Below are 27,035 nucleotides of genomic sequence, written 5' to 3' on the forward strand. Positions count from 1 at the left end.
GGGACGAAAGACGACAATTCGGGACGGAATCTTGTCTTTCCCAGATCCAGAGTCCTAGGAGAGGAAAAATTTCCAAGTGATTCCTTGGGGATATTATAAGACCAGCACAAGAGGCAAGGGGCAAGTCTGGTCTTGACTAAAACATTGGAAAACATGTCACATGACTCCCGCGCAAGCGACAAGCTACTGTAACTATATATAGAGACATTGGATTGGAGATACGGATATAGGGATTACAAACGCGCTTCAACGAGTGAACCGTTAGCTATCCTAGGATCCCCCTCGCCTCATTCACTTTACGCAATTGCCTTGACGGTCTGTCCACGGGGGCGTCTCACAGAGTGTACATGAAATCGGGCCGCTTATCACCCAGCAATTCGATCTCACTCCGACTAAGGCCTTCGATCCAGTGATCTCGCTCACCGCGCCGACGTTTGGCATTCTCTCGGCGGAGCAGGATGTATTGGACGATGGAGCCCCCAAAGAGAAACACCACGAGGTAGGCGAGCACAGTGCCGTGTCCGGGATAGAACCGAGGAGCATCTGCTTCACGATAGATATTGGAGGAAACAATACCGTTCAGATTACCCCAACCTATGATAAATCCTAGCGACACGCCGCGCTTATACACCCCTACACAGATATCGGTTAGTGGATTTGATTAAATATAAAAAAGTTGCAAGAAACTTATTTTACCCTCGATGTTGTTGCTCGACCAGGAGATTGTATTGGCAATGGCAGGGTAGATACCCATTGCTCCGAGGAATGTTCCTGCGTAACGTCCACCCGCAGACTGACATCCTAGGAGCATGGAAAATCCCACGATACCGAGGATCGAGGTGGCGATGTTGCACAACCCTCGCTGGCGCGTCCGATCAGCAATGAAACCGACCGTAACGGTCAAAATGGCAGCGGCAGCGTATGGAGGAACACTCAATAACTGAGCACGGATTGAGCTGTAGCCTGGAAGATAATTAGTTATTTTCTTGAAAAGAAAATCCAGACTGAACGACGGAATTTACCCTAAGAACTCAAGTTAGTAACGGCCTTTCGCAGGAGCCCAAGTCATTAGCTATCACTTACCAGTTCGCTGATAATCGTAGGCACAAACAGTGAGAAGGCATACAATGATCCGTCAGCTCCCATGTACACTATTGCTCCAGTCCAGGTCTTCCAGTCCTTAACGCTGGCCCAGAAGTAGGACATCTTAAACTCCTCGTGCTCGGCGCTCGACTGCGCATCCAGGGCGAGTCGACGAACCACACGGATACGGTCCTTTTCAGACAGAAATCGAGCCTGGTCGGGGAAATCGTAAACACACCAGAAAGAGGCCACGCCGATCACGACGGTTGCCAGCCCTTCTAAAATAAAGATCCACGCCCAACCAGCTTTGCCTCCGACGTTGTCCATTTTGGCAATGGCGGCTGCTAAGAGCCCACCGAAGGAACCAGCGAGGGCGGCAGCTGAGAAGAAGATGGCCATTCGTACGCCAAACTCCTCGCGCCGATACCAGCAAGAAAGAAAGTAGCCGATTCCTGGGAATAATCCAGCTTCGGTAAGGCCGAGGAACCATCGCACTGCCATGAGTCCGGCATAGTTATGCACTGTGCCCATCAGGGTCATGCAGATACCCTGGAGGTGAACATACATTAGAATCAGAAGTCAAGATTTGATCTGAGGATCGTTCATTACTTACCCAGCCAATCATAATAGAAGGAATGAAGATGCTTGGTCGTAATCGTTTAAGCAGGACGTTTGTGACGGGCTCAAAGACGGAGTATGAGACGAAAAAGATGGTCAGGGTGGCATTGTACTGATTCGCCGTCATACCCAGGTCCTTGCTTAGGCCGTCAATCTTGGCATTACCGATGTTGGTACTTTCCCATGTCAGCGCAAATAACTCAAATACCCTGGTGGCTAGATGATCTTGAACACACCGATCGAGGAAGGAAGCTAGGTACAACAGACTCAGCCATGGAAGTAGGCGAAGGTCAAGCTTCCAGAGAAGCTTCCGGTCCTAGAAGCATGTATAGTTAGTTTCAGAAAAGATCAGCCCTGCATGAGCCTATGCATAGCATGTCTAGGGATGGCAGGGATGCTTATACAATCTTGGCCCGTTCTTCATCACTGAGGCCCTCGTCGGGATCCTCCAACTCTGCCAATTTGTCCGATTTGACATTGAAAGGCACCTCCGGATCTAAGCGGACCGCCTTGTCAACGTCAATGATCTGGGTAGTCATGGCGTTGAACAGCGGTTGCAATTATCCGTCTTGACAATCCTACACTATGCGACACAAAACTGAAAGAAGGACAAAAAGAAGAAATCACAGGTTGAATGCACAGGCGGAGCGGGGAATAAACGAACTAGCGGAGTCTAAACGAGGGGACAAGTGAATCTGCACGATGTAAGCACTCGTGCAACGTGAGTAAGGGTCTTAAAACCCGCTGGGCCAATCAGTGGGATTGACTCCGCATTTGCGTGCAGGGGGCAATGCCAATAGTTTCCCCAGGGATCGGCACTGGCCGCGATCGTCATAGTAAGATACCTGATTGGGGTCTCGGGCTTACAATTCCCCTCGGGGTTGGGAAATCGAAGGTTAGATACATAGAGCCAGGGACTACGTCATGTAAAGCTGGAAACGATATAGTCACTAAAACCGTCTCAATTTTGAATCTACGAATTCCGCCCCACCTACGGGCGATCTTCCCCCGAGGCGTTCAGACAAATCAAGACCTTCATCCCGGTGAATGGTGATTGGACAGAAAATGAGCTTACATAGTGGCATCGCAAGCACCCGAAGCAAAGCCTATCGCGGGATCACCGATGGGACCAAAGTCAGCCATCCAGTGCCCAACAGGAAAAGTACTGGTATTATACCACTACGAGGATCAGAAAGATAGTGATTTTTCACACTTCACTTCAAAAGAACGGTATGGGGTTATGAATATATACGCTCGTGGACATGATAAACTCTAGGAGGCGCGGCAATGGGCATATCATGATTAAAGCAGGTGAGTCGCAAATAGGATTACAGATCGAAATGGCAGTGAACTTTGCGCATAAGAAGCGGAGCTCTTCTTGCTTTAAAATGCATGCAAAGGTCGTAGCTGAAGGTCACATATCTATCCGAAGAACTCTCCGCCGGCTAACGCAACCCAGGGAATATTTTCTTCCCAACACCGTTGCATTAACTGGCGAGCATCTTGAATCTGGATAGAAATGTCAGTGAAAAGAGAATTAAACAGTCAGTCCACAGAAAATTACCTGTTTCATCCCTGATTTCTCTAACACCAAGAAGCGATTTAGGATTCTGGCCTGTTGAGAAGGGTCCCGAGATTCACAACCCGCCGTGAACAACGGAAGCAATGAGCAAACCTCGGTCGAGGCACCGAGTCTCATACGCCCGAGGGCATCAATCAGCTGTCGAAGAGCTTCTTTGACCGGAAATGAATCTTTTGACGATCCTAACACACGACGATGAAGATGGACGAGCCCAGCACACCGGAAGGCCTCTTCTGTTGCCATCATATCTTGAGCTTCGAGGCCCTGGTGGTGATCTGGGTCAGCATGGGCATGATTCGTTATTGCATCTAGATCACCTAGCACGGCTTGGGCTTGAAGAACCATGTCCGCAGATGGGTGCCACCCCCGGCGAAAGTTGCCCAGATCGTCGAAACGCTGGTTGTCACACTCCTGCACCAGCTTTGCTAGGCGAATGAGAAACAATCCAGTACGAGGAGTGAATCCCGTGAAGCAATCCACACTGGACTCATCATAATTCTCTGCATTTGAACAAGCCTCAAGAACAGAATGATACAGCATCAGCGGTCGACCGGCTTGACGACACGACAATGCACCAACGGTGTCAATGTACCCCAACCAGCGGGCAAAGAATGCGCCAATTCGATTACCAGCTTGAGCGAGCCGATCACTTCGCGCAATGAACAACTCTCGGGCGAGCTTGAGATGGCTCTGCCATGTGATGGGAACTTCAAATGTTCCCGGGGACACAATCTTCAAGGACAAGAGCAGGATTGCGGTAGCTAAGTGGCTATCGGTAATGTCCTCATGGGATGCTTCTAATGCCACACGCAGGGTTGGAAAGACATCACTGACCCAATGCGCAATTCGATTGGCTGGCTCAGGATGCCCTAAATACCGCGCACGATGACTGGCGGAGTATGCCAATAACAAATTGAGCAGATTGGGGTCGCCAATGGCCACTGAGCCAATTAGTCAGTATAAGAACACACGGAAACTTGAATAATCTGACTAGAAAAACTTACTTGAAGGCAGGACCGACGTGAACGGATTATTGTCACAGTCGTGAGGCACCAACATTCGAGATGTATGATTGAGAAAATGATGAAAGTACATCAGATTTATCGGATTGCCTAGCAACGATGGCGGCAGGGGAGAAAGATATCTTGGAATGTTAATTGGCACCGGAGCGGCATAATAGCCACCAAAATCGGAGTTCTGGAGTTCAGATGGCGAAGAACTACCTTTAGGCGAGGTCTCCTCCGAGTGTCCCCGCATGCCAATCATGTCCAAAGAATGATTGACATCAATTGCGGCATGATCGTTGTTCAATGCTACATCACGATCTGGTCGCCCGGAATCAAATCCATAGTTGTCTGTCACACTGGTGAGGTAAGCTTGCCATCTGCTCTGAGCAGCGAACGATTCGCGTGCGGCTTGATCATCTTCCTTGTGATCATTCGTTGTCGCCTCCACTGGCCGTTTCAACGTCGTTATTATATCCTCTGGAGACGAATTCGCATTGTTTCGGGCCATTGGCTGGTGCGAACCGAGCATCAAGGTCGAGATACCACTGTCATTCGGCATATCAGGAGAGTGGTGATTGTGCTGTACCATTTCGTCAATCGAGTATCCCATACTGTGCTCATCCTGAGATATGGAACCGTGCGGGCCTTCATTTTGATCGGGTGCCAGCCTTGGACTATCCACCGTATTTCGCAGAAATGATACAGGCTGCGATACTGAGTTTGAATGAAACGCGAAGGCCGACAGTGAACGAAGGCCTACACCTTGATCGGCAGCCGCTGAGAAAGTCCCGTGGAATCCTGAGCCAAATGGATAATGCGCCAGAGGACCCGACGACACTGGGGATGTCAAAGAAGATTGCTCTGGCCAAGTTGATGTAAACTGAGTATCGACTTGGTCTGGAGAATTGCTGCTTTCTGGTCCTGTGGGCGGCTTGGGCGACTCAAATATGCCAAGTGATGGCGGCGACATGGCTCCAGGGGAGCCCAAATCACCGGAGTGAACATTGACGAAGCCATCCACCGAATGTCTGTTTGCTGGTATCGGAATTGAAGTGGAGTTGACATTGCTTGCTGGCGTTGCATCAGAGAAAGACATAATTGTCCCTGCGTATCCGCTTGACTGGGAATTGGGAGAGTCAACGGACGTTCTTTTGGTCCGGCCCCCCAATTGAGACGGACGCTATAGTCACAAGCCTCTCCTTGCCGTTGGCAATTCAGACATAATGGCTTTTCCTCTCCGCTAAATAGATCGCAGTTAGTTGGTTGTCACGTTGCAGAACGCACTGGTTGCTTACCATTTAACTTTACGTGCTTTACACGGCCTGCGTTGAAACAAACGAGTCAGTCCTCCGAAAGGCAGAAGCTATTTTTGAACTCCCAGAAACATATACATACCAACAACCTTTTCGGCTTCTTCTCTTTGGCTCTGGCGCACCAGGTCTTCGGGGACGAGGCATTGCACCTCAGATAAATTATATAATCGACCGGTCCCAGACCAGAGAACGGCGAAACCGAATCAAAACAAGAAATCAAGGTCGTCTCCAAAGAGATTCCATCCAACAGCAAAAAGAAAAAAAAAGTGCTTTGAAGGAAACTGTCGAGGCCTTTTCACAGGGCACACAGGACGCGACTGGATCGCTTTTTGCGTCCAGAACTGTGTTGACCCCAAGTGGCGACGAAACGATAGTCGACCAAGCACCCACACCTTGTAGACAGGGACATCGAGGTGTGGGAGGGAGATGTACCCAAGAAAGTCTTCAGAATCCCGCTGCGACTGCAGCAATGGGGGTTTGGTATTCTGCAGATGCAGAAGAGTGATAGGGCTATGACGATCGTGACGATCACAGAATGTGGGACAAGCTGCAAATATCCAGTCAAGGGCCCACTTCAAATGTATAACACCTGTTCACCATGTACACATCAGCAGGCTCAGGTTATGCATAAAACAAGGGGAAAAGCACGTTTTGGAATGGCCATGGAGAAAGCCGCGAGAAAGTGTGGGGAAGGCCAATGATAAGACTGACTCAGCCGGTTCCCGGATCAACCACAGATCCGGTGCGGGATGCCGCGGGATACCGGTCACGTGGACTATCGTCATTGGGGCCAGCGGACTCCGATTTGTCCTTGGTTCCCTGGGTTTCCTTGATCTCCTGACCTCTAGAACCCTGGAGTGGTCACAATCGAATCTCGGAACTCTATTCACGACATGGCCAACATTCTGGTTCAACAGCACCCGCTGCAGAGGCTTCCTAGCCCGTCCAGGGGCGTTTCCGCTCTGGTTCATGTATGACTTCTTCGGCCGAGTCTGACTAAAGAGCCTCATCTAACTAACGTACACAGCTGACCGGTCTGGCGAGCTTTTTCTGGTCATTCAAGTTGTCAGTCATCACTTAATCCTTTCACATATTTCCCAAATTATACCTGCCAACTAACAAAAACCAATAGTATGCATGACAACCCGAACAGAGCGTACGTTGTTCTTTGGTTCTCATAAAGCCTAAAGGGAGAAATGTCAAAATAAATCGAATAACTAATGAAATTAGAGATGAGGCATATGGTTGGCATTTCCAGTATTTGACCATTATTGGCCTGACGTTGTCTACGTTGACCTTCCTTGTTGCTCTATTGGCAGATATTACATTATCACGGCGTCTTTTCTTGGCCAAAAACCTGCTGTCGGTATGCAGTGCCCCGCTGGAGGTTCTGGTTAGTGTTTTGTACTGGGGGCTTCGAGTGGTGAGTCACGTATACCAGCTGTTATCTGACGGAGAACTAATCATGACTCCAGATCGACGAGCGACTAGTGGTGCCTGATTGGGCTGTCATTCCACTCCATGCGGGTATGTTGGAATATTATATCCCGCTTTGCACTGGCTGCGCGTGCTAACTGAATGCGAGCAGATCTCAGCTTCCATGCAATCCCGTCTATTGTCATGCTGGTGGACTTACTATTCTTGTCTCCCCCGTGGACTATCACAGCCCTCCCTTCACTGGGATTGTCTGGGACTATTGCCTTTGGGTACTGGTTTTGGGTGGAGCAGTGCTTCCTGTACAACGGGTGGTACCCGTACCCTATCTTTGAACAGTTATCGACAATGGGCCGTGTTGGCCTTTTCTCACTCAGTGCTGTTGTGATGGCGTTGAGTACTATCTCGATTCAATGGTTGTATGGTCGCGTCAATGGATTTGGTACTGGTACCCAGCCTCAATCTCGTCCAGGCGATATCAAACGAAAGGAGGGTCTGTGAATTGCTTTCGCTGCTTTCGCTAACATGGTATGAGTGTTGTAAGTATTGGATGTTCAAGTCCCGCAGCATCACTCCAGATGCCGATCTCTGGTGCGAAAGGAGAATTCCGTTTCGAGGATTTTATTGTTTTTCCTACCAAGGCACCTACAAGATCATTTCATTTCTCAGGTATAGACGACGGCCTTACATTGCAGCGTTCACAGTGTCTGAATATCGGCTTCGTTCGAGTCTCATGTAGTGCTCAAAGCAATGATGCTTGAGATCTCGGGAGTGGCCGTCTAGGCACATACATAAGTATATAGCCTAATGAAATTACATCGTAATTCAAGACGAAAAGTGTTCTCGAAGTCGCCTCAATTCTAGTTTCGTCATTTCGATCTGGATTAATGGATTTAAAAAGAAAGTAGATCCGGGGCCATCTGCGCTAAAGTCATGCAACAGAGTAGGTTGGCCATGATGAGAAAAGCCAGGCGAAACTGATTTCGAGTCCCATGGGAGGAACGCATGCAGACCAATATCGATGAACAGCAAGGGTCCCAGGCCGAAGCGGGCGGATGCATGCAGGTTGCGGTCAGCAGCTCGGCACGGAACGAGTTAGTGGGATTTGGACTAGCAATCGAGAAGCGGCCACCTCGAAATCGAAAACTGAAACAGAAAACCCTGTCCATCACATTGGGTGCAAGAGCGGAGCAAAATCCATTCTCTGCGGAGCTGGCAGCCATGGCACATGTGCTGAGCATGGTTGTGGGATTGAAAGACTACAGGATCACGCTGCTCACAAGCAACAAAGCGGCGGTGCTCACGCTAAGGAACCCTCAACAACAGTCTGGCCAGGGATTCGTTTCTGGGATGTACAAGTTGATAAGAAGATTGCACAGAAACGGAAACCATCTCAACGTCCTCTGGATCCCCACTAGCGAAGACAATAAGCTGTTAGGCCTAGCTAAACAACAGGCTAGAGCCGCGACGCAAGAAGATGCTCCCCTGCAAAAACGCGCCCCGAGGATGAAGTCAACCACGCTGAATCTCGCACGGTCCCAAGCAGTCCCCAGTAATGGCCTGCCAGGGAACGTTGGAAAGCACGTCAAACGAGTGGACGCAGCACTCCCAGGAAAACACACGCGGCAGCTATATGATCGCTTGTCGTGGAAAGAAGCAAGCGTACTGGCACAACTCCGAACAGGCATGGTAAGGCTAAATGGATACCTCTACCGAATCAACGCGGCAGAGACGGATCAGTGCGCATGCGGACAAGCCAAAGAGACTGTGGAGCACTTCCTCTTTCGATGTCGGAAGTGGACTGCACACCGGACGGACATGTTACAGTGTACCGATATCCACCGAGGGAACATATCCTTCTTCCTAGGAGGGAAATCACCTATCGACAATGAGACGTGGGCACCGAACTTAGAAGCAGTACGGGCCTCAATACGATTCACCATCGCCACGGGCCGCCTCGAGGCCTCTTAACCAGGCCGACGAACATAAATCCCACCCCCCCCCCTTTTTCTTTCCGATCTAGCCCACCAACCACCTCGTGCTACAAATGGTAGACGTGCTTCAACTGCCGAAGATAGGATGTTGAACACTTGGAGAAACGCCTTCAAGATAGCCTACTAACAAAATTACTAACCCACGAGCATCCGCTGCAACACTGCGTGCTGGAAATGACACATACGGCAAGGTTTTATGTATGGGCTCCAATGGGACACAGAACTGTATATATCAGGACATGTATAGTAGTTTAGCGATAGTTGCCCTTTCGGCCTAGCCGCCGGGCGTTAATGAATTGTGTGTGTGTGTATGTACGTATTACGCGAACAACAAATATTGTAACTAAGTTGACCGTTGTTGAATATTGCGGGGTGACTTACCCTCTTGCGTGAACTCTTGCATGGTAAGTACTGTATAGAAGTAAATGTTTCTTTGTGGATTGGATGACAAACCCATCGACATACTCTTACGCTAGTCTCAAAATTAAGAATATTATAATTTACTTTGCTGAATGCTGAAATGGAGTGCTGAAATGGAGCCGAAAACGCACAGTGAAGAGTACGCGGGAGATACATTCATCTGTGGACCCGCATTCCCGTCGATTAGGTTTTGGTTTCGGGCTTAGCTCGAGACCTGAAATGTCATTAAGAATTTTTTTGATCTAAAAGCACCTAATGTCAAAAAAGGCAAGTATCACTACGAGACGCAGAATGTGTGGACATTAAGCTAATCTCTATTCAATCTACGATAGACCATGGACAACGACATATTCTGTGCCGAATATGCCAAAAATATACGATTGGCACCTCGCGTACGAGAAAACTATATTTATACCGGCAGTAGTAGTACTAGGAGTAGTAGCAGTAGTAGTATTCATTTACATCGTCGTCTCGCCGAAGCGATAACTTTGAATCCAGGCGCGCTCGAAATTAGTTTCATCCTTTTCCTCTCTTCTCTTCTTTCTCAAACTCTATTTTGAGAAACGCTAGTCTACTTTCAAATGCTCCTTCCTTCTAACACAGCAAATTAATTCATCTTAATGGCATACCTCTTTGCAAAATTCATATTGCACACCTTAGCAAGCGAACTAAATGAGGACTAAGATTCTCGAAATCGTTTGAAGTTATTCCACCCCAAATTGCGCGCTCTCTTGTATATCCCTAACACTCAAACCAATGTAAAGCTAAAGAAATGGACCTCTAAATCGATAGCTGCTAGATCATGCTACAATTACCACTAAAATACCTTTAATAAGACTGCATAAATGGTACGTATTCTTACAAGGCTTAATCAAAATGGCACTGATGCTCATGGGATTGACCGGCATCATGCTTGGGAAGCTTGAGGTATTCTTGTACTCTCTTTTTGAGCAGGAACAATGTGGGCAACCGCTTAATGGAGAAGCCGAGGGGACGTTTGTAAAAAGCCTTTTTATAATGAAATCTAATCGCCAAGATTGGTTCATCCGAATTCTGGGCAAATTGCCATGAAAGTATGGGAAAACATTTCTGAAATTATTCAATGGCCCAAGGAAAGAAATCGTTAGGCGTACTCTCTGCTCTTTACATCAGAGTTAGTCCGAAGAGGCACGCTTTTAAAAACGATCATAGTCAGCATTTAATGTCATATTCTGGTTGAAACTTTGAAAAGACTCCGCCGGTGTTTATATGGGCTTAGAACATAAAGTGATTTTGCAAATTCGGTCTCTGGCGGCGGTGAAGCACCGGTACTTCTTTATATGCCCTTTCTTGCTTAGCATTCTCGACTCATAGGGGCATATAAATAGTGGTCCTGTTTCTGGCTCTGGCTCTGGCATAGATTCTGGGTCCGTTTCCGGTTCTGACACCTGCCCTGGTGTTGGCCCCGTTTATGATTGTTGTTCTGAATTGCTGCTATCTAGAATAACTTGATCTAAGTTAGATATAAATAATAATCCCTGTGACACGTTGGACTATACTGACTTTCTGTATCGAAGTGGCTATCATTATCTTTGTCTTCGCGGCGAAGAGTATTGTATTTGCCTTTGTAAGCGAATTCGCAAAAAGCGATGAAAGTATCCTCTTCTATATCATCTAAAGTAGTAGTTCTGTATACCGCCTCTTTCATGCCGCCATTTATCAAGGCATGCAAAGGGGCTGATAAGTTGTGAACAAGACCGGCGTGGATTGTTAGCTTCCGTTGATTCTATCTGATAAAAAAGTGAAATTCAGGCGATCGAATGACTCTTCGGTTGTTAGTTAGTACCTCTACACTCTTAAGTTTTCTTTCCCGAACCCTAGCTTGAAACACGCTAATCCATATATAGTAAATTCGTGAATCCCCTGGTTTTTGAAATAGAAAGTGTATTTTACATAACTCGGCGAGACTTCCTTTGCTGTAATTTACACGAAACTCCTATACGTATGATACCACTCTAACTCTTCTCCCCTAACAACCAGGAGCTTCCTTTATGCACGACGCTTAAGCACCATAATACATTGAGCTTGCAATACGGCCCTAAGACTTCTCCCGTCGAAGCTACTTCTTTTCCGCGATATGATAGAGAGCCAGTCACTGACCATAATTGAAATGGCTGAAGAAGCTGAATTCAGCAAGGTCACGATCATAAATATTCGCAGAGACTTGCAGCATTTCGACGGCGTCTACGCACCCCCAACTCGCATAGGTCGAAAACCAATCGTAAAGCCGTTAATGATCGATGCGCTCTATGACTACCTGTCGGAAGAACGGGGCCTGTACCTCAACGAGGTGGCTGTCTCCCTTTGCAATGAGTCTCGCACTATGATCACAACCTTTAGCGTCAGAAAAACCCTTATCACAGCTTTTGCCTTCTCTCATATGCAACTTATCAGTTGGAGTATTGAGGGCGGAACTAGCAGGATGCATCAATTGGCAACCTCGGCGTATCTGTCTTGTTAGGTAATTTACGTTTCCATTCTGACGAGGTGAAAGTGTGGAATACGTCATTTAATCGATTAACTCAATATCAGTGATTGATAACAGGGCCTGTGTTCGTGAAAGATTTACTCGCTCGCCTTTTTATGAGCGCCTTTACAAAACGGTGTCAGCTATATCAGGGAAGTCATTTATGCGAGGGAAAATCAAGTATACAGAGGCGGGAGCCTTAGTGGCTATTCACGCTACGTCAGCGCCGGCAATTCTTAGAGGCTACCAAGCCCGAGTTGCTTCCAGTGGCCCTAGCTTAGCCGCTCGGCCGGGCTTGCCTATTTCGGCATGGCTTACGACGGCTCCTAGTTCTACACCCGAAAATTGGCAATCAGCAAGCTTGGTTCTGCGAGACATGTTTTTGGCTTAAATTATGAGATTTCTGAAGCTCGGATCTGCAACGAAGTTACCATCTTTAGACCTGGGTCCGCGTAACACGACTGCTCATGCAAAATACTATAGGACTTGCATACCATGTCTCAAAACAGAGGACCAAGACTGGTCTGCCCTAACACCCAGCCCCTAAGCTACTGCTAGCTGCAGGGCAGCTGGTAGAAAATAATGAAGATCCTTACTTCAGGATGAAGTGGATTGCGCGTGCAATGGACCCAGCTGCCGATCAGTTGTTTCCACCCTCTGATAAGAAGTTAGTGAAAGGGATTACAAAGTGAATAACTATCTGCCCTGTGTCTGGCTCCATTGTTGTGTTCACGGAACTTTCTTTGCCACCATGAGGCCTTCATCCCTTCTCCAACTTCCGCTTCTCGGCCTAAGTTGTGCTTCTGCCCATGACTCTCCTCATAGGAGATCTTCCTCGTTCCCATGCAATTATTCCACCCTGAACACCACCGTCGGCAGCTACACGGTCAAAGAGAATGAGACTATCTCACAAATTTCCACCGACGTCGACCGAGGAATCTGCGATATTGCTCGCGCCAACCGCATGGCAGATGCAATGCTTCCTTTCTATGAGGGCCAGAAATTGATCATTCCAGCCGAGGTCTGTAAGCCGGATAATTCGACATGCCTGATCGTTCAAAGCGACAATGCTTCTTACGCCAATTGCGTGATTGGAGGGCCTCACACCTACTACACACTTAAGGGAGACACTCTCCGCTATATCGCTCTAAAACTCAACATCACGGTGGATACACTCTCAGCTACTGCGCAAAGTGACTCCAACGACCCTGACGCAGCCGTTCAAGTCAATAATTTCCTAAAACTTCCCCTTTGCAGCCCAAGTCAATGCTCTGTCATCCCTAAAACTTTCACCTACGGCACTTATAAGGATATTGCTGAGCAAATGGGTACTACACCAGGTCAGCTCATGGCGCTTAATCCCACGTACAATTCCTCCAGTGTTGCATGGGGCGAGGGAGCTGTCATCTCTGTGTTGAGTGACTGTGAGACTATAGGATCCAATGTCACGGTCGTATCCTAAATCGACAGTCAACTCGGTGTTTGGTATCAATGTCACCATGCTCATTATTCTCAATACATGCCCCCGTCTCTACTTTTGTTATGACGCAAATGCTCAATTACACCGAGTCCTTCGTCTGTAAATCCGGGTTGAAAATTATGTTAAACAACATGAAGATTCTGCTGTGTCTAGCGGCAGACGCGGCGTACATGCATGCATCGAATTTGTCAGATCGGGAGTGAAAGTGCTTGGAAATAGGATGGCTAACGCGCCCATAGAAACCATAAAATTTTGTGCAGACAAAGAGTCGAGTTTCTCAATCTCGTTGCAGAAAAGATATACGATCGGCGTCCGCCGTACCATTCACCCCACGTGGTACGAAGTACGAAGATTTTTATTTCTCCTCGGCGATACGCATGCAATTTGGAAGTGCGACAGAATGGTCAGCGTGCCGATCTACTGTACACTAAGTTTGGCCCGTGTTTCCAGCAATGAGCACGCATTTGTGCAGTGGTAGGCAGGCTGATAGGCAATCCGAATTGGCCAGTTCTCTCCGAGCTCAACTGTGACTTAACATAATTTCCCTGTATCGTAGGAGAAAGCCCACCTAGTGCCAATCTTTCCATCCCCGATTCGCCAGGCCACTAGTGGGGAGGCAAATCGACCTGCTACATGGAACGCGTCACAGCACTACTCGGGTCAATATCCCCGAATGGCTATGTAGGGAACCGGTGCTCTTTCCATTAGTCCATCAAGGTTGATAGAATTGGTATACACAGCCATTCGTCGCTTTTTGAGAGCCTGCATGTAACAGCACAGCATCCATATCAATTCAATACTGCCTGCTCATTATGTTTGAAAACAATGGATCAGGCTCTACGGAAGTTACATGATATTACTTCGGATAACAAACAGCACGATTAAAATGCTCTGTAGTAGATATGAGCAGCTGAAACCTTCATTTGATACAAGCTCTTATGTGTGTTAAATCAAGGTGTCCGGGGACCATTCGCATATTCACATTAATTCCTCGTTTCTTCCACGCCCAGCGGGTCTCCCAGTCCGCGCAGTTTACCATTCCTGGTTCCGAGAAAACCACTCCTCAACATAGCTGATTCTGGCGTCGTCTGCGATAGGTCCAACCCCCCAGGAGTTACCCAGCCACATCGTTTCCTTTGCATTACCGCTAACGGGCCAGAAAGGCAAGCCTGCATTGTTTGGGTTGCCTGTGCGAATAAAGTTGGCCCAGTAGCGAGTCATACGTGATTGAATGGCGTAATCCTTTGATGTCCATGGTAGCGACGTGTCGGTGTAGGGAAGATTGTTGAAAACATAGTACATCTCTGCTCCGTGGAATGCTCCTTGATTTTGTCCTGGGGGAGCGTGTGTCCAGAAGTAGGTGAAGACGTCGCTTTTCGCACCTCCGCTATACCATTCCTTGGCCCAGACCCAGGTTGAAATGCGACTAATGTCATCGAAAGCAGCATTACTGGCGTTATTCGCGGCCGCGGCAGTCTTGTCCTCGAGAGGGTACAGCGGGAAGAATTCAGTGGACAGGTTCCCTAGCATGGCGGTGAAATTGGAATAGAAGGTGTCGACCGTCAGACCTGGTGCCGTTGAAGCCCCCGACTCGTCGACATTGTTGCCTGTTAAGATAGGGACATCATTGTGTAGACCCTGGCGAAGGGCGGCACCGTAAGAGCGTGGCATTACGTAGCCATCAAGCACAGGGCGCCACTCGGGAGGTCCAGGCACGAATGCGATGACGTCTTCATAAGAGGAGCCGTCGAAGAGAGTGCCATCTAGCAGGATATATTCCAGGAGTTGTGTCATCGTCAGGTTGCGCATCTCAGCCAGAGTTGTCGCATTCAAATCTGCCATGACCTTGGCACCGGAGCTCTCGGCAGCCTCTTTCTCGCGATAGCTAGTAGCCAGGACCCCTGTCAGAGGATCGTGGGTTGCCCGGGCGCCACTCTCCGCGATAACACCACTAATCAATCCGTTGGCCAGTGGGCTATACATCATGTTCAAAGCACATGCTGAACCCGATGACTGTCCTCCAACGGTGATATGGTTCGGATCGCCGCCAAAAGCAGAGATTTCATCTTTGACCCATTGGACCATGTGTATCAAATCCATCACACCATAATTCCCCGAACTGCTGAATGGCGACTCGGCAGACAGTTCTGGATGAGCCAAAAATCCAAATGGCCCAAGTCGAAAGTTGAATGTTACAACAATAATGTCTTGTTCGGCAAGGCCTGAACCATCGTAGGTCACAACATCACCGGAGCCATCCACGTAGCGGCCTCCGTACATCCAAACATACACGGGTAGTGCTGAAGAGCTTGTTGCATTGGCAGGTGCCCAGATGTTGGCATACAAGCAGTCCTCGCTCATCGAAGTCGTTCCCGTGGTCCACAGGCTACTGCCCATCTCCAGTGATTGGGCACATTTGGGCTTGAAATCACTGGCATTATAAACACCAGACCAAGGCTCTGGCTTTTGAGGCGGAGTCCATCGGAGTGAGTCAACCGGCGGCTTTGCATAGGGGATGCCTTTGAAAACATTGATTCCCGGGCGGTAAGTCGATTTTGTACCGACGAGATCGCCGTAGCTGGTTTGAACAGTAGGTGAAAAGGGCACGGTAAGTGCCTGGGAAGCACCAATGCTCAACAGGATCAGAGGTAGCTTCATTTTACCGGTGCAATTAGGGCAAAAGTGTTTTGGAGAAGAAGTGATGGGTTCTTCTTCATCGCTTTATAGCTAATCTCCAAGAGTCTTCCCTGTTCATCTGACGACGACCCCCCCTAAAACAGTAGTGATCCTCTGTCCGACCAGTTTCCATTCTCCAAGTTCTGTGATAGTCACAATGTTTGACTGCATGAGATGTGTCGGAAATCAGGATGTACATGATCCACTTACCCCTCCCAGAGAGGTGTAATTTCGGAAAGATTCTAACAACTGCCTGCCACAGGTCGGAGGAAATTTCCCGAATAAGCAAGCACTCCATTTCTTCGGATATCCCTTGAACACGCTGCTTCATTTATAATTATTTTCCAGTATGCCCGATATTTGACCGAGAAGAGCGGGGTTTGCGGGGTCTGTGGATTGATAGAAGGAACAAACTGTTTACGTCCGTTGAGTTTGTGGGGTAGAATCCGAGGACTTTGTGAACGAGACAGGCGAAAGAGCCACATCCTAAAAGTCGGACTCATCTATAAAAGCCGTGGTACTGCTGTTCTCTCCACATTCCCCTATGTTCTGATACAATACTTGTCACCAATCTCCCCAGTCTGCTTCTGTCTCTTTCGTCCCCAGGTTATAGAGATGAGGTGTCTTTTCTCGCTCGGATGTATCGTATTGACAATCAACCTTCTTTATGACCAAGCCATTGGTCTACCAGTGAGTTTCTTGCACAAGTGGGTGGCAGGGGCATTTGTGAGGAAGAATGCTGACCGCACTTAGACGACAGTAAGCTTAGCAAGCACGTCGACATCCTACCGCTCGCAAAGTACGCTCACCGCGGAGGCAGCGCCCTCTGTTTTGCCTAATATTGATGACCCAAGTGCGGTTAACGCGCAGTCAATTTGCCCGGGCTACAAGGCCATCAGTATTAAGACCTCCGAGACAGGGTTAACAGCGGATTTACGCCTCGCTGGGACGGCGTGTAACGTCTATGGTATAGATATTGAGGCACTCAATCTCACCGTCGAATATCAGACAGAAAGCCGACTCCATCTATTGATTACGCCTAGAGACCTATCTGCAGCCAATGCCAGCCAGTATCTGCTATCGCCCGATTTGGTGTCGGAAGGCTTCATCGAGGAGTCCGCGGGCTCTCACACACTCAATGAGCTACAATTTACCTGGAGCAATGAGCCGTCTTTCCAATTCAACATTTCTCGCCTCAGTACTAGAGATGTTCTGTTTTCGTCCAGTGGTATGCAGCTTGTCTTTGAGAATCAGTTCCTTGAGTTCGGCACCGCCATGCCGGACAACTATCACTTATATGGCCTTGGAGAAGTGATACACAGTCTACACCTTGGTAATAACTTGACACGCACGTTGTACGCTGCAAATGCCGGGAATAACTTGGATGTCAATGTATATGGAAGTCATCCGTTTTATTTGGAGACTCGCTACTTCCAGTTGGATGGCGAAGGCAACGAGCATATAGTCACCAACGTCTCAGACGCACCCTCTTCCAGCGAATACCGCTCTTACTCTCATGGTGTATTCTTCCGCAACGCCCATGGTCAGGACATCTTATTACGTCCTTCGAACCTTACCTGGCGCGCTATCGGGGGCAGCATTGACCTTTACTTCTTCTCTGGGCCTTCGGCCAAAGCCGTCACTGAACAGTATTTGGACGTCATCGGCTTGCCCGCTATGCATCGCTATCACACGCTTGGATTACATCAATGTCGCTGGGGCTATGCTAATTGGTCTGAGGTAGAGGAGGTGGTCACGAACTTCGCCAACTTCAAGATTCCACTTGAGAATGTATGGAACGATATCGATTACATGAGCTTTTACCGCGATTTTGAAAACGATCCTATCCGCTATGGTTATGCCGAGGGTAGTCGACTCATTGACAAGCTTCATGCTCAAGGGCAGTTTTACATCCCCATCGTCGATGCAGGCATCTATGTGCCGAATCCCCACAACGCTAGTGATAGCTACAGCCCCTTCACTCGCGGCAATGATAGCGACGTCTTTATCAGTAATCCTGATGGCAGCATGTTCATCGGTGCAGTTTGGCCTGGTTATACCGCCTTTCCGGACTGGCTTGATCCTGAAACCCAGGACTGGTGGACGGAAGAAATGCGGGCTTGGCATGAAAAGATTTCTTGGGACGGTATCTGGCTGGACATGTCAGAAGGTTTTGCTGTCTAACTGTCTTCTGAATTATAATTTTACTGACTTGTTCCAGCATCATCGGATTGTGCTGGTAGCTGTGGTACTGGTAATCTCAATCTGCAACCCATCATTACGCAGAGCAGCCTCCCAGGCGATGGTGAGTGGCAGCCGTTCAATCTGTAGCACTGATATATGACTTACTTTGGCAGCCGGAAATCTTGTTCTCGATTACCCGGAAGGGTTCAACATCACTAACTCAACCGAGGCTGCTGCCGCTGCCGCTGCATCAAGCAGTGAACTGGTCGCGGCCGCTAGCACCAAGACACAAGCGTCCTCCACCACTGTATCATATGTGCGGTCAACTCCGCAGTCTTCAAGGAATGTCGAATTCCCACCTTATGTGATTAACAATGTTGAGGGAGCTCTGTCCGCGGGCGCTATCTCTTCTAATGCCTCACATTACGACGGAACATTAGAGTATGATATCCACAATTTATTTGGTCACACAGAGATGGAGACGACCTACAAAGCCCAGCTAGCAATTTATCCGAATAAGCGACCTTTTATCATTGCACGAAGCACCTTTGCGGGATCCGGTAAGTATGGAGGCCACTGGGGTGGCGACAATAACAGCAAGTGGGGCTCTATGTGGTTTTCCATTTCCCAAGCCTTATCCTTCCAGCTGTTTGGTATGCCAATGTTTGGCGTGTGCGTAAGCCTACCCTTTATTTACTTGACACAAATTAACTGTTTTTCTTAGGGACACATGTGGTTTTAGTGGCAATACGGATGAGGAGCTCTGCAATCGTTGGATGCAGCTCTCGGCATTTTTCCCGTTTTACCGAAACCACAATGAAATAGGAGCAATTTCACAAGAGCCATATCAATGGGCATCAGTCATTGACGCCACAATCACAGCGCTGCAAGTCCGCTTTGCCTTGCTACCGTATATGTACACCCTCATGTATCAGGCGCATACAAAAGGGTCTACGGTGATGCGCGCTCTGGCATGGAACTTTCCAAACGACCCAAGCCTCGCCTCTGCCGACCAGCAGTTCTTCCTGGGCGATGCTATCCTCATCACACCAGTTTTAGAACAAGGCGCTAGCAGTGTTAGCGGAGTCTTCCCGGGCTTGCTCGAAGGCACTGATTTGTACTATGACTGGTATAATCTGAGCCAAATTGCCAAGCCTTTAGAGAAGAACACAACGATTGCCGCTCCTCTGGGCCATATCCCCGTATACCTTCGTGGCGGCTATGTACTCGGGACACAGGACATGGCTATGACGACCACCGCTGCGCGGCTAACGCCATGGTCTATCATCATTGCACTCGGAGTCTCGCGCGAGGCACAAGGAAGTATATATTTGGATGATGGGGAGTCGCTGGTGCCGGATGCGATCAAGACGGTCAAATTTTCTGCTACAGAAAACTCTCTCGCAGTGAAAGTGCACGGTGATTTCGTCGACAACAATCAGCTAGAGAAAATCACCATTCTTGGACTCTCGAATGTTCCAGCAGGACCTGTCTCAATCCTTGGCAAGACTATCACCGATGCGGAGATCTCTTGGAATGCCACGAATAACGCTACCGTCATCAGGGGTGTGTCTGGCAGTCTCCATGCTGCCTTTGACTCGAGCTGGAAGATAACGTGGTGAAGAGAAGTTATTTTTTATCTCCCTTTCTGGTCAGTGCCATATTTCCCCGTCAATTGGATAATGTACTGGTAGCTTAGGAACGGCGCTTCCCACTTAGTGTACCTAGCTGGGCCTCGAGATTGACTGGAAAAGAACATTCAAAATCATATTCTGATTAGCTACAGTGCGCGGGTGACAAATGCTATGAACTTTACATTTGAGAATCAAATTACGAATCCTACTTCTGCTGGAGGCTTCTAACCCAGCATATGTGCTGCTCATACGTCAATTTATAGACTGCTGTCCCGTACTCAAAGGCTATTTTGCATCGCACATTCTTGAAAACTCATAGTAAGAATTTTCAACACCAACTATGAGGTACATTCAGGTATACATACTAACCCACGTCAAGGCCTATGGGCACTGCTAGGCAGCTTAGATTGTGGCCATGACTTGGGGACTCTCAGTGGGCCTGATTGCCGAGAACTTACACATGCAAACCACCAAAAGCACATTTCCTCCAGGTGTATATGTCTACCTCTAGCAGAAGCAAGCCTTTCCTATTGGAAAATCCGCAGAATTGTCAGGTGCTGCAGAGCGAAGCTATGTAGTGTAAAACAGAGGGATTTCGGAGTCTTTACGTCTACAATTGTCAAGACAGTTGTAGAGTGAACATTAGCAGAGAAGTAAAAACTACGTGTGCATTCAGATTAACAGCGAAAACATAGGTAGTGATACAGGTAATATTTCAAATCAACTTTAGTAAAGTGTAAACAATAGTGAGGAAAAGGTCTACTTGCTGAAAAAAAAAAAAAAAAAAAGAAAGAAAGAAAGAAAGTTCTGATATCCATGGATATATCGACACGCTAGTTCAAATGCTTTTTTCCACCTGAGGTTCGAAAAATGCCACGGCCTGTGGTTCACCCCTATCTTCTGCTCTTGTCGATTAGGTAGTCATATGATATATAATCGTCTTCTTCTCTCCTGACACCACATCTGATATCCTCCACGTCCTAAATTCTTGCTCCGTGCGTACGTTCGTTGAACAAAATCTTTCAAACGTCCTAATTCTGGACGAAGCGCAGCATGTCCTCCAAGTCCATTGTCGGTCTGCCATTGACAACGGTCTCGGCATTCCGCAGTTGAAGCTTTCCTTTGTAGCCGAGCAGCTGTAGTTCCAGCGGAACGTATTTCTTGTAGTCATGGGAAGCATATTTTGAACGTGCCTGATGAAGTTGTTGGCCCAAACCCTCGACAGACCCAACTTGAGTGATATCAACTTTAATGCCTGTGACATTCTCGTACATCCTAGCAATATCAAAGGGGCTACTCTCTCCTGATTTAACAGAGAAGTAACCTCCAGCTCCCTCCTGTATATCCTTCCTGGCCAGGAGGTCGATACTGAATTCCGCCGCATCTCTCATAGATGTCCAAGCCCACTTCACATCTCCCTCACCCCAAACTTGCACGCTGGCTGCCCCAGATACGCCTTTCGAGAACATTCCGGGGCCTGCCGGGCTAAAGAGATATTCTCCAAAAATTCCAGTAAAGACGTAAATTGGCTTTATCGAGGATGTTAACTCGACGTGGCGCTGGAACGCAATGTGCGAGTCATAATGCTCAAACTCTCCCCAGTCGAATAGTCGCCAATCAGCGTTCCACGAAGATGCGTGGAAAATTTTGATCCCAGCCCGCTCGGCAGCGCGCAGTAAGAGCAGATGCCCTTCAAGGTCAAGCACTGGATCCGGTTTGTAAGCGCAAACTACGGCGTCAACAGATGCGACTGCTTTGTCCAAAGCGGCGATGTCGTCGTGAGACCCGCATTTCACGAATGATTCCAGTTGCGACGCAATTGCTGGGTCTAGACTCTCAGGGTGACGTCCAAGTCCTCTCACTCGAAAACCGCCGCGCTGCAAAGCTGCACGAGCCAAGTGGGTCCCCAGCTTTCCCGTAATGCCGGTGATCAAAATCAGCATTTTGCTCCAGTCAATAACAATGCAAGATGAGGAGGATAGAGAGTTAGTAGAAATGATAGGACCTTTTATAGTCTTTGATTTGGGGAACAGTCTGCCCCTTATTTTTTGTGCCTTCTCGGAACACGGTTGGAGGCGTATCCGACCGGCTCAAGCCTGAATCCGGGTTCGAGGCGTATCCGATCGGTTCAAACGTGAACCCGGATGGGGAAACCGAACCCGAACCCGAACCTTCAATAATCAAAACACTAGCCAACATGTTTTCCCAACCTAGTTTGCAGCAATGAACTATGATGAGATAATAGTGCCTTCTGCAGCTTAAGCCATATCAAACAGACTAAATTGAAGTTTTCTGTACATGAAAGGGTTGGATTCGCATGTCGGTGCTTCTTCGGTTCCTACAGTGAGCGCTACACTACTTAAGAAGGTTCGCAGCTTCCAGATATCTACTAACTTCATAGGCTCCGGCGCTCTTTTTCCAGTGGCTCTTCTTAAACCTTTGATCAAAAAGTAAGGCTATGATTCTTTGCGTAATTCAATATTGGTGGAGCCCTCAGATTCATTGGCCCTTAGTAGCCCATCAGTAAGTTGCAACCTCTGAGATATTTAGTGGATAGAGGGGTCATAGAGTAACAATAACCACATATGCTGGCATCTAATAATGTGTGTACTCACTATGTTCGTCTGTTTCTCTTTGTTCTGCCTTGTACGTGTAGTCTTCAAATTCGCAGAAACGCCCGAGGCGACCCTTGTTTAAAGTTTAAAATGATTTATAAGATCATCCTGGAACCTTACACCTAGCTGCCCAATTAGCACAGAAGCCGATAACCAGGTAAATGCAGTAATGTCTCCTCATCGAATTAAGCAATAACCTGCTTTGGCTCGGAAACTTTAGACCTTTCGTCACTCGTGTGGAGAGAGGAAATAAGCATAGCCTGTATTATCAACGTCGATTTATTTGGCATCGCACGACTCAGTATTCCCATTATTTGGTGGCTGGGTACTCATTACAACTAAGCAGAAACAGTGTAAGGCATATTTCAGATCAATCCCCGCCTAAGATATTCCAGTCTAAGTTATTTGAGTCTAAGAGGTTCTACAGCAAAGGTGATGATATAATACAGTTACATCGTGGTTGACCAAAATCACCACTCCTTCAAGGTAGTATACCAGTCCTCGATGAAAGAGATGCGCTCTTTGCTTTCCGATACCGGGCCGACACCCCACGAATTTCCTAGCCACATAGTTGAAAGAGAGGCATTGGTAGAGGGAGGGAAGTGCACCAAGCCGTCGCCGTTAGGGTTACCAGTGCGAATAAAGTTAGCCCAATATTGAGTCATCGTTCTCTCAATGGCCAGATCAGTCGCTGTCCAGTTGGCCGATGCATACTCAGCGCTGTAAGGAATGTTATTGAACACATACCAGAGCTCCGAACCGTGATAAGCACCCTGGTCACCGTTCACAGGGGGCACATGCATCCAGTAATAAGTATAAACATTACTCTGGGCGCCTCCTGCAGCCCACGCATTTGCCCACTGCCAGGTGCCCACACGGCTCATATCACGGAAAAGCTCGTTGGCGCTATCATCAGCCTGACTAGCGTTGGCAGCGGGGTAGGCTTGAAGGAATGTCTTGTAGAACTTGGAGCCAAACACCTCACGCCAGCCACTTTTGTAAGTAGCTACAGTGAAGCCCTCATCCATGCTTGCGCCGGATTCTTCAGCATTGTTTCCAGTGAGAATGGGAACGTCTGCATGTGCTCCCAAGCGTAGTGCTTCCCCGTAAGTGTAGGGAAGAACATATCCATCAATCACAGGTCGCCACTCTGGAGGCTCCATGAAGAAAGTGGTCATATTGGCAAATTGAGTGCCTGCGAAGACAGAACCGGATGCCATAGCGTAATTGACGAGTGTATCCATAGACACATTGCGTAGCTCGTCGATTGAGGAAACATTCAAAGTCTTTAAGAATGAGACACCGTATGCTTCCGCTGCTCCCTTTTGGCGATGGCTAGTAGCTGCAGCTCCGGTATAAGGATCATGAGGACCTAGCGCACCGCTCTCAGCGATCACACCATGGGCCAATCCTTTAGACAGTGGGCTCCACATCACGTCCAGGGCGCTAGCTGAACCGGCGGACTGACCACCGACTGTCACGCGATCAGGGTTTCCACCGAAATGGGCAATGTTGTCCTGAACCCACTGGAGAGCGAATTGCTGATCCAGAAGACCGTAGTTACCGGAGCTGTTGTGGCCTGACTCGGCTGACAGTTCTGGGTGGGCAAGGAAGCCGAAAGCACTCATACGGTAGTTCAAAGTGACGACGATGATGTCTTGAGTAGCAAACCCAGAGCCGTCGTAGGTTGGTACGTTGGCTGAGCCCATCTCAAATCGGCCACCGAAGATCCAGACATAGACTGGGAGGTTTTTGGCGGCGATTTTCTTCGGATCTGTTGTATTGTAGCTTGGCGTCCAGACGTTCAGGTACAGGCAGTCCTCACTGATGTTACCTTTGGTCGTCTGAAAGATGCCGTCCATAGAGACAGCCGCCTGTGCGCATTGATTTGGCCATTCTGTGGCTTGCAGAACACTCGACCAGGAATCCGGCGCTACTGGTGCCTTCCAACGCAGTGGTCCGGTGGGCGGCGCGGCAAAGGGAATGCCTTTGTAGACGGTTACGTCATCACGGTATTCAGAAGCAGTTCCTTGAACCGCTCCATAGGTGGTCTTAACCACAGGGTAGCGGTGCGAGCTTGCACCACGGCCATTAAGAACGGCAGAGGCCACTGTAGGGATGGCCAAGGCCAGGCCTGTGAGAGCAGCCAAATGCATGAGAGATGAGATTATAGAAAAACCTGTCGAAAGATACAAGAGAAGCGCAGTGAATTATTGAATGAGCAACTTCGATGTTTTCCTACAGGCTTAGGTATCTGCCCGCTTTTATATTCGGCATTTTTGTATCTGGCTTTGAAAAGTGGGACTTGGAGACCACCCCCTGAAGGACATCGGCGTGATTGAATGACGACGATCCGAAACGTAGGGGACCAACTGTGGAAAAACTCGCCCAGCTTCTTCAGCAATGCGTGACGCGTTGATACACGCAATCACGGAACTCCGTGATGGCTCCGGATTCTATTTCCATATTAGGCATGTCGGGCCGAATTTTGAGGGGAAATATTTCATCTGTAGTGAGCGCATTGATTGGAGTCGAATACTCAATTTTCCAAAAGGAAATCCGAATTTTGGCATGTAGATACATCAATCATATGTCGTCAGCTATTTTCAAGGCATGGAGTCAAACCTGAGTCCGCGCACGGCTAAAGTTCCCACTCCTGAAAGTTGATCAAGTGTACGCATTATCGGTGTAACGCGCTGTGGCTCAGTGTAAACGACCCGTGGTGAAGAGTCTTGGCTCATTAATCTACACCCTCCATCCACCACTTTAGCTGCCGACTTGACGGAGATACGTTTGCAAGGGACACGTATAGGTATCGACTTAGCTCAGCCCAGAGTTTGTCGAAACATTGAGGCAGTATATTAGGGTTTACGCGAAAACAGCACTGTCGATCATATCCGTTAGCTAAAAGCGGGAATCATTTTGCTAACTAACGTCCCCACATATTCAACCGAGCGCTCGCCCTCGGTTTCCCGAAATGGAAATGGCCAAGGATAATTCATTCATGGCCTAGCCGGATTAGGCATAGGCAATTTCACCATTGTCTTGGTGGTGGGGCGTGAGTTAGTCTCTATGTAAAGCATGAAAGCCGATTTCGAATATTGCTGTATTGGTAGGAACAACCCAGGCCAAAACTCGACCATTGACCTAACAGTGACAGACAAACCGGAACTGCTTGTCAAATGCCATCTGTATCATGACAATTATGGATCCGATCATCGCGCCACCTACTCGGAATGGAACGTTCAACCTTAGAGCACGCCAAAAGCAAAGACGAGGAAGGCGTACGAGCGGGCGGACTGGACCAGGATCGGCGAGGAAGTCGCCCGGCAGATGAGCCGGTGGAGGGAGATTCAAGTGGTGGAGAAGCTCACATCCGCAACAGCGCAGGCAGTGGACCGGTTGACGCCTGACACGCGGCCAACACCATACTCCAAACGGTGGTTTACACCAGATCACAAAGTCCAATAAGTGGAAGTCAATCAACTGTGCAGAAGAGGGTAGGCAAGCTGTGCGGAGCTTGGACGAGACCATGCTAGCAACACTGCTGTCTTTCAGGCCATGCAAACTAAGCGCCGAGCATGGACTCGAACTATCGAAAAGGCCAAAGCGTCACATTGGAAACGGTTTCTAGATGAGGCGGGCGAAGGAAAGCTCTGTGAAGCTGCGACTTACATAAAGCCTCGAGAAGTATGGGGGTGCACCCCGGCCATTTGTGAGTTGGGTTGGGTTGGGCTTTGGGCTTTGTGGGTTTTGGCGATGTCTACTAGGGCGTGAAAAATCGATCTGGATAACGAATCATCCACGCGATCCTCTAGATAGCGACCGAGGTTTAAGTAGAGAATATCAGGCTCCACCTCTAATAAATGCTAGGACATTATGAAAATGATAGGAACGACGCTGCGGATCGACTGGCCGAGGAAGCCGCGTAGCTGGGCAAAGCCCATCCCTTCTAGCCGCTGCTAACGAGGGAGAATGCATTTATTCGCGATAAGATTTATGCTTAGTGGGAGTAAGAGTGGGAATTAAGCACTAAAGGCGCTCACCTACGGAAAATTGACAACACGCTACCGGCGAGACACACTAGCAAGCCATACGGGAACCTGCCTAGGAATCGAGCGTATTTACTCACTTAGCTACGCACGAGCCATCACTGGTTATCCACCTAAGCCAAGAAATTCGGCTTCCGCGACGATGATCAATGCGAGTGCGGGACGCGAGAGACCGTCGGCCACGTGTTATTAGAGTGCCCGAGGCTACGGGAGCTGCGGGTGGAATTAACAAGACAAGTTAGAGACGCTTTCACAGCGTATCGAGTCTGCTGGGAGGCTCTAACGAAGGTGAGAAAGGTGAACCAGACATCGTCTCGCGAGCCAAAACAGTTCAAGCTATGCTGGACTTCGCCAAGGCGTCACAGCGATTTCGCAGTCGTGCGCCAAAGGGCAGCCTAACGATGGGAGCGGCATGGGCCACGATAGACCGTGACGAG

General features: G+C 48.5%; 9 protein-coding genes across 9 annotated transcripts; 4 read left to right on the plus strand and 5 right to left on the minus strand.

Annotated features, from left to right (window-relative positions):
* Nucleotides 1-334: 334 nt before the first annotated feature.
* Nucleotides 335-2,240, minus strand: N7484_006657 (uncharacterized protein; the record flags this gene model as incomplete). Its single annotated transcript, XM_057117075.1, has 6 exons — nt 335-633; nt 697-963; nt 1,014-1,023; nt 1,084-1,632; nt 1,697-2,017; nt 2,106-2,240. 6 exons carry the CDS (start codon nt 2,238-2,240, stop codon nt 335-337), a joined length of 1,581 nt encoding a protein of 526 aa, XP_056972958.1.
* An 883-nt stretch (nt 2,241-3,123) lies between these two features.
* Nucleotides 3,124-5,747, minus strand: N7484_006658 (fungal specific transcription factor domain-containing protein; the record flags this gene model as incomplete). The annotated part of the gene is made up of 5 exons (XM_057117076.1): nt 3,124-3,210; nt 3,266-4,224; nt 4,288-5,318; nt 5,354-5,530; nt 5,686-5,747. The coding sequence occupies 5 exons, from the start codon at nt 5,745-5,747 to the stop codon at nt 3,124-3,126; spliced, it is 2,316 nt and encodes a 771-aa protein (XP_056972959.1).
* Nucleotides 5,748-6,496: 749 nt separating this feature from the next.
* Nucleotides 6,497-7,538, plus strand: N7484_006659 (androgen-induced gene 1 family protein; the record flags this gene model as incomplete). The annotated part of the gene is made up of 6 exons (XM_057117077.1): nt 6,497-6,574; nt 6,631-6,668; nt 6,736-6,759; nt 6,834-7,026; nt 7,079-7,130; nt 7,192-7,538. 6 exons carry the CDS (start codon nt 6,497-6,499, stop codon nt 7,536-7,538), a joined length of 732 nt encoding a protein of 243 aa, XP_056972960.1.
* Nucleotides 7,539-8,042: 504 nt separating this feature from the next.
* N7484_006660 (uncharacterized protein) lies at nt 8,043-9,008 on the plus strand (the record flags this gene model as incomplete). Its single annotated transcript, XM_057117078.1, has 1 exon — nt 8,043-9,008. One exon carries the CDS (start codon nt 8,043-8,045, stop codon nt 9,006-9,008), a length of 966 nt encoding a protein of 321 aa, XP_056972961.1.
* Nucleotides 9,009-12,708: 3,700 nt separating this feature from the next.
* On the plus strand, nt 12,709-13,419 carry N7484_006661 (LysM peptidoglycan-binding domain-containing protein; the record flags this gene model as incomplete). Its single annotated transcript, XM_057117079.1, has 1 exon — nt 12,709-13,419. One exon carries the CDS (start codon nt 12,709-12,711, stop codon nt 13,417-13,419), a length of 711 nt encoding a protein of 236 aa, XP_056972962.1.
* A 1,050-nt stretch (nt 13,420-14,469) lies between these two features.
* Nucleotides 14,470-16,095, minus strand: N7484_006662 (carboxylesterase/lipase family protein; the record flags this gene model as incomplete). The annotated part of the gene is made up of 1 exon (XM_057117080.1): nt 14,470-16,095. The coding sequence occupies one exon, from the start codon at nt 16,093-16,095 to the stop codon at nt 14,470-14,472; it is 1,626 nt and encodes a 541-aa protein (XP_056972963.1).
* Nucleotides 16,096-16,780: 685 nt separating this feature from the next.
* On the plus strand, nt 16,781-19,919 carry N7484_006663 (glycoside hydrolase family 31 protein; the record flags this gene model as incomplete). Its single annotated transcript, XM_057117081.1, has 5 exons — nt 16,781-16,803; nt 16,878-18,283; nt 18,335-18,418; nt 18,471-18,969; nt 19,022-19,919. The coding sequence occupies 5 exons, from the start codon at nt 16,781-16,783 to the stop codon at nt 19,917-19,919; spliced, it is 2,910 nt and encodes a 969-aa protein (XP_056972964.1).
* A 1,043-nt stretch (nt 19,920-20,962) lies between these two features.
* On the minus strand, nt 20,963-21,874 carry N7484_006664 (uncharacterized protein; the record flags this gene model as incomplete). Its single annotated transcript, XM_057117082.1, has 1 exon — nt 20,963-21,874. The coding sequence occupies one exon, from the start codon at nt 21,872-21,874 to the stop codon at nt 20,963-20,965; it is 912 nt and encodes a 303-aa protein (XP_056972965.1).
* A 1,142-nt stretch (nt 21,875-23,016) lies between these two features.
* N7484_006665 (carboxylesterase/lipase family protein) lies at nt 23,017-24,702 on the minus strand (the record flags this gene model as incomplete). Its single annotated transcript, XM_057117083.1, has 1 exon — nt 23,017-24,702. The coding sequence occupies one exon, from the start codon at nt 24,700-24,702 to the stop codon at nt 23,017-23,019; it is 1,686 nt and encodes a 561-aa protein (XP_056972966.1).
* Nucleotides 24,703-27,035: the final 2,333 nt, after the last annotated feature.

Source organism: Penicillium longicatenatum (assembly GCF_028827895.1).
Source record: "Penicillium longicatenatum strain IBT 33135 chromosome Unknown contig_3_segment0_segment0, whole genome shotgun sequence".
NCBI lineage: Eukaryota > Fungi > Ascomycota > Eurotiomycetes > Eurotiales > Aspergillaceae > Penicillium > Penicillium longicatenatum.